We start from the raw sequence: 6,849 nt of genomic DNA on the forward strand, positions 1-6,849 counted from the left end.
AAAGAAAGAAAGAAAGAAAGAAAGAAAGAAAGAAAGAAAGAAAGAAAGAAAGAAAATCATTTCCCTACAGAATTATGAAGGCATTTTTTTATTGGCTTCTAGCATCAAAAAATTTTATTGAGAAGTTTGGTATCATTCAGATTCTCATTTCTTTGTGCGTGATCAGTTTTTAATCTCTGAAGCCTGGGGCTTTAAAATTTCAGATATCACTGGATATGGGTCTGTTTTCTTTCATTGTACTGGGTACTCAGTGGATCTTTTTCGTCTGGAAACCCCTGTTTCTGGGATATTTTCCTATGCTACATCTTGGCTAATTTTCTCCCCACTATTGTCTTTATTCTCTCTATTGACTTCCCATTAGCTGGATGTTGGACCTTTTGCTCTGATGTTTTCATTCTTTTACCTCTTTTCCCCTGTTTCTCTTCATCTCTTGTTCTACTTTCTGAAAGATTTTCTTTTATTTTACCTTCAAAAGTGTATGTGAAATAATCCACTTATGATTCACTTTTTAAAATTCTAGGATCTGGTTCTTAGATAAAAAGAACTTCTAATTGCTTCTCATAATATCATACAAGATACTATCATTTTGCAGAGGTAATACCATTCTAATATCTTTGAAGACAGGTGTTTTTTTTAGTTGTTTCCTCTTTTCTTTGCTATCTTGATTTCTTTTGTGCTGTGCATTTGATGTTTGGCTAGTCGGTCTCATAATGGAGATGTTCCAGGAATGTTTGGTGATCCCTAAGCATTCACATTTAAATTTTTTTAATGTTTATTTATTTTTGAGAGAGAGAGAGAGAGAGAGAGAGAGAGAGAGAGAGAGAGCACAAGCAGGGGAGGGGCAGAGAGAGAGGAAGACACAGAATCTGAAGCAGGCTCCAGGCTCTGAGCTGTCAGCACAGAACCTGACGTGGGGCTGGAACTCATGAACCTCGAGATCTGACCTGAGCTGAAGGGGGGGTGGGGTGCCTAACCATTCACATTTAAAAGAGAAGCACTAACAGGCTGATTGGAAGTCTTTGTGTGGGTGTGTCAGCAAAAAGGATTCTGAAAGGCAAGATCTGGAAGCTTTTTCAAGGCCATTCAGTTTCTCAGGGAGTGAATCCTTCATGGTGATAGGCATTCCGGAAGTGCCCACTAACTAGAGATAGCCCCCAGTCACCTTGTTTCCAGCCCTGTGCTTCTCTCCTGATCTCTGCCGAGCCCGGCAGCCCCTTGTCTAGGGTCTCTCCAGTTCAGTTTCTCTGCAGAGTAAACCTTTGTTCTCTTGTTGGAGAGTTGGTTGGAGAGGATGGGACCTGGCAGGGGCAGCGGTGCATCATCTGGCCATGTGAGGTGGTGGTGTTGACCTGTAGGTCCAGCTACCACATGGGAAGACCTTCAGCTCTCCCTCGAGACTTAGCCCACACCTCACCCATGACTTTTGCAGCCCTAGGTAGCTCCAGGCTCTGCGGTCAGCCAGCTCCTGGCTCTGCAGTTAACACTTCTCCAGACACCTTCTGTCTTCTCAAAGTATGTTAAAATCTCATGTTCACTCTGTATCCATTGGGATGCTTCAAGTGCAAATAGCAGAAAACCTAGTCTTCCTGATCGCTTCAATAATTAAACATTTTATCACATGCAGGGCGCCTGGGTGGCTCAGTCAGTTGAGCACCCCACTCTTGATTTTGGCTCAGGTCATGATCCCAGGGCCGTGGGATCAATCTCCATGTCAGGGTCCTTACTGAGCACTGATGGGGGAGACTGCTTGGGATTCTCTCTTTCTCTCCCTCTGCCCTTCTCTCCCGCTCATGTGCTCTCTCTCTCTCACTCTCTGTCTCACTCTGTCTCTCTCTCTCTAAAAATTAAAATTAAAAAACAAATCGTTGGGGCGCCTGGGTGGCTCAGTCAGCTGAGCGTCCGACTTCGGCTCAGGTCATGATCTCACAGTCTGTGGGTTCGAGCCCCGCGTCGGGCTCTGAGCTGACAGCTCAGAGCCTGAAGCCTGCTTCGGATTCTGTCTCCCTCTCTCTCTGCCCCTCCCCCACTCAGGCTCTGTCTCTCTGTCAAAAATATATAAACATTAAAAAATTAAAAAAAAAATTGTTACCACATGTGACAAGAAGTCCAGAGGCGACAGGGCACCAGTCCCCAAAGATGCGGAATTGGCTCACATTCCCTGCCTTTCTTTTATTCCACCCTCTTCAGTCTTCGGCCTTCATGTTCAAAGTTTTATAGCAAGATGGCTGTGGTACTTGGTACTTCCAGATGAAGGTGGAGACCACTTCCTTGTGTCTCTTTTTAAAAGTGAGGAAAATCTGCAACCTCCCCAGAGGAAAAAAAAAAATTTATGTATTTTTCACACCCTTTAACAAATCAATCATTAGCAAGATAAGTGAAATTCCTGTTCTTGGTTTAGGGGTTAAATGGACTCTCAATTTCGGATCAGGTCATAATCTCACCACTCGTGAGATTGAGCCCTGCATCCAGGCTCTTACGGAGCCTGCTTGGGAGGCGACTTCTCTTCTCCCTCTCTCTAAATAAGTAAATAGAGTTTAAAAAATATTTAAAATAATAATAATAAATGTAAAGATATTTTCCTATATAACTGTGATGCTATTAATCACACTAAATAAAATCCAGCTCACTTTTATCTCCTGTAGGACAAGGAGGTCCTAACACAGTGGGAAAGGCCTCAAAAAGAGGCTGCTAGAAATTTTGGAAACAACATAAATGTCCATCAATAGACATAGTTAAGCAATAATTCAGTCAATTATGATCTATCCATACTATGGAATATTGGGGATATTAAAAACGATCTAATTCTACCCACGGAATGATTTCTACAACATCACTAGGCAAAAAAAAAAGCATGTCTGAAAATAGTATATACAGTGTGAGCCAGTTCTTGCTTAAAAATGCATGTGCCCGTGTATGCACAGTAGAGAAATCTGGAAGGATATAAATCAGAATGGTAATAGCACTTGATCTGGAGTGGCAGGATTATGGATGCTGCTTTCTTTCTTTATATGTTTCAGCATTAGCAACATTGTTTTCCTGTATGTGTCTTCAGCCGTAAATAGGCAATAACGTTGCCCCTTCTGGTACAAGGGAGTAGGTATGTGGGAATGCACCTGGGGAGATGTGTCCTCCGGACCATACACTTTGAACATGCAGAATGAATGGCATTTTTGTTTTCATAAATATGGGAAGGTGATAGTCAGGAACAAAGTGTCACAGCAACAGAGTTCTCGTAGTAACACTAAAAAAACTACCTGGGGCCTTGGGTTTGGTTTCTTATGGGCTTCGTTACTATGGTAAAATATACATAATGTAAAATTTACCATTTTAACCATTTCTACGTGTACAGTATGTGGCATAAGTACATTCACATTGTGGTGCAACCATCACCACCATCCCTCTCCAGAACTTTCTATCATCTCATTTTGAAGCTCTGTACCCATTAAACACTAACTCCCCATTCCCCATCCACCATCACCTGTAACCACTGTCCTACTGTCTATCTCTATGAACTTGACTATTCTAGGTGCCTCATATAAGTGGAATCATACAATATTTGTCCTTTGTCACTGGCTTATTTCACTTAGCATAATGTCTTCAAGATTCATCCATGTTGTAGCACGTGACAGAATTTCCTTCTTATTTAAGGTTTAACATTCCATTGTATGGATACACCATTTTATCCATTCATCTGTTGATGGACATTTGGGACCTTTGCGGCTTTGCTTTAAATGACTGTGTTTGGGACACCTGGGTGGTTCAGTCCGTTGAGCGTCCGACTCCGGCTCAAGTGATGATCTCACGGTTTGTGAGTTGAGGCCCCACATCAGGCTCACTGCTGTCAGCACAGAACCCACTTCGGATCCTCTGTTCCCCTCTTTCTGCCCCTCCCACATTTACGCTCTCTCAAAAAATAAATAAACATTAATAAATAATTAAGTTAAATGACTGTGCTTTGGGGATCTGGTTTGAACTCAGGTATTTGACAGCTGGAAAGATTTCAGAGCAACAAAGAATTCCGAGGGAAATTGAGGGAATAGGGAGAAAATCAACGGTGCTGTTTCACACTGCTTGAAGGGGCAGCTTTCAGAGAAGAATACAGAAAACTAATTTTTTTTCTCCAAAACTTCTTTTTCTCCCTTTATTTCTCCTTGGTCAATCACCTGATGAAAGTGAAAAAGCAGGAAAAACAACTGACAGCTAACTTTGACTATTCCTCTTCTAACCCTTTTACCAACATGAATGTGTTGTTTTTGATTTTGGTTTTGCTTTGTTTTGTTTTGTTTTGTTTTGTTTTTTGCTGCTTGTGAAGCATGTAGTGCTTCTGACTATGACACTGCTTTTCTATAAGCTCAGCCGTCATTGAGATGAGATCTGCTAGGTTTTGTTCATACACAAGGAACTCATTCATGCCTTCATTAAGAAACCTATTTCTTCAGAACCCACTAGAAGCCAGTCATGCCAGCCTGTGGTTCTGGTGGCTTGTCAAAAATTAAATGGACACATCCATCCTCAGAAGATACAATTGAACTACATGTGACTTGATATTAAGAAACAGATCTGGGGGCACCTGGCTGGCACAGTCAGCAAAGCATGAGACTCTTGATCTCAGGGTCGTAAGTTCAAGCCCCACGTTGGGTATAGAGCTTACTTATTAAAAAAAAAAAAAAGAAAGAGAGAGAGAGAGAGAAAAGAAAAGAAAAAAAAAAAGAAACAAATCTGGCTGTGGAGTAAGAGACTTGTGCCCCATCATTGGGACAAAACCTTTTTTCATGCCAGTAGGGTAACAGTTGCATAAAGCTATAATTTAAGAGTAACAACAAGTATGGGGCTATCTTCATCATCACCCATGGTCTGTTAATTGGTTCGAAGTTGTTTATTCTGTTGAACTTCCTGTCAGGGTCTACTTTCAGAGAGAAGCAACTATCTGGCAAGTGCAAATTACTTATGTGCAAAGAGATGAGTAATTGTGACTGCATTCATTAGAAGACTGGTTTGAAGTTAACTCTCTGTTACAGTACTGTATTTTATGTTCCACTTAGACTATGGGAGTTTTCCCTGGTGCCTGAATTAAAGCCCGGCAGGGCCTAACTTCCATGGGATCATTTTAGAGAGCTGGTCGGCTCTCTAACCGAGAGCTAACCTGCTCTCAGCCTGAATTTTTGCCTTGTGTCAATCTGCCATTGACCTGCCTTCCTCAGTACGTCGAGAAAGCCGATGGGTCTCCTTCCAAGCTCCCTTCAGCTGAATGGGTCTTGCTGCCTCAGAAAAGTTTATTCTGTCCGTTTCTCTCCTTGCCCTTAGACCATCATCTGCAAATAGCATCAGTAGCAACACATCTTCAAATCACAGTGGCTGCACTCCGGAACCCCCGCTACCCCCAGCTGGAGGTGACCTCACCAGCCGACTGTCAAGTGATGAAGGGGAGATGGACGGAGCCGACGAACCCGAGAAGTTAGACTGTCATTTCTCTACCCACCACCCCAGACCTCTTGCGGTAGGCCACCTTGTTTCCATCCATGCATTCCTCCCCCCTCCCCCGACCCAGTGCTCTGCGGGCATTTAGGTCATCATGTCAGACAGCACGCACTCCCAAGGAGAGGCTGCCAACACAGTGTTTTATGGAAAGGTACACCCTGACGTTGAATGATTGCCTTCAAAATACCCTTGAAAATCACAGAAGGAAAGGGCAGGGCTCCCTACTGGTTAAAATCCTTTAAACACCTGAGTATCTGTGGGCCAAGGATGCTTGAGAAACGGTGTTTATATAAGCCCACTGGGGAGCTGGCCTTGTGGCCTTGCGCATCGGAATATGGAGCCTCTGGTTTTCCAGAGTTCGTCTGCCTCGCCTGCTTTAGAAACCGTCTGTCTTAGCGGTGTGCCAGGTGCCAGCCCTAGCCGCCTTTCTCCCCTGTTGATTTGGAGTTTTATTGTTATTAGTAAGTGTGACCATATGGCACCAGAACTGAGAGAGAGAGAGAGAGAGAGAGAGAGAGAATAGAGGAAAGAAGAGGAGAGGAGAGGAGAGGAGGGGAGGGGAGGGGAGGGGAGGGGAGGAAGCATTTCATGTCAGCATGATTGGCGATTAACATTAAGGTACAATTCCTTCCCAATTCCTTGAAAGAGTCCACTTTTGACAATTCAGAAGGTCATTGAAATCAAGGTGGGAAATGTAAGGAGGCATGAGCTGAAGGCTTGTTTATGTTTGCCCTCCAAACACTTAAGAAGGGACTGCCTGGTGCTACCATCACAGAGCTAAAGGCAGGGGGTCCTGGAACGTGGGACCCCACGGCCGGGTTGCTCTGCTCCCAGCTTGAGCCCTGCAAGGTTAGCTTCGACTGTCCCTCAATGTCATGGGCTGTGTAGATAAAACCAATCCTGAATCGGGCACCTGGCTGGCTCAGTCAGTGAGACACGCGACTTTTCATCTCGGGATTGTGAGCTCGAGCCCCGTGTGGGGTGGAGAGGTTATTTAAATAAAGAAGATCTTTAAAAAAAAAAAAAAATCAATCATGCATCAAGATGGAGTGAGTTCCTCCTCCCTTCTATCTGTGTGATGAATGAAAGCCAATTCACTTCCTATTTCTGGGAATGATGTTGACCTGTGGTTCACAAGCAGCCTAAGACTTTGCTGCTTGGCCAGTACAGAAATAGGGACAATGAGGAATGCCTTTGACTGCCAGGAATAAAAAATTGAACCCATACAGTATATATACACTATGGTTGTTTATTCCTCTCACCTAACAGGATGTCCAGAGATAGGTGGTTCCAAGCTTGGCTCAGCATCTCTGCAATATGGTGTTTCCTTCCTTCCTTCCTTCCTTCCTTCCTTCCTTCCTTCCTTCCTTC

At 43.6% G+C, this 6,849-nt stretch overlaps 1 protein-coding gene across 9 annotated transcripts in view; it reads left to right on the forward strand.

The window, feature by feature from the left end:
* The window catches only part of ATXN7L1 (ataxin 7 like 1), a 246,070-nt gene that overhangs the window by 223,288 nt on the left and 15,933 nt on the right, over positions 1-6,849 (forward strand). For all 9 annotated transcript variants that reach the window (XM_049642790.1, XM_049642791.1, XM_049642797.1 and 6 more), the window contains one exon: positions 5,305-5,497. In XM_049642790.1, coding sequence (XP_049498747.1) covers positions 5,305-5,497 — 193 coding nt within the window. The remainder of the gene's footprint in view (positions 1-5,304; positions 5,498-6,849) is intronic.

The sequence above is a fragment of the Panthera uncia genome, chromosome A2 (assembly GCF_023721935.1).
Source record: "Panthera uncia isolate 11264 chromosome A2, Puncia_PCG_1.0, whole genome shotgun sequence".
NCBI classification, from domain to species: Eukaryota; Metazoa; Chordata; class Mammalia; order Carnivora; family Felidae; genus Panthera; species Panthera uncia.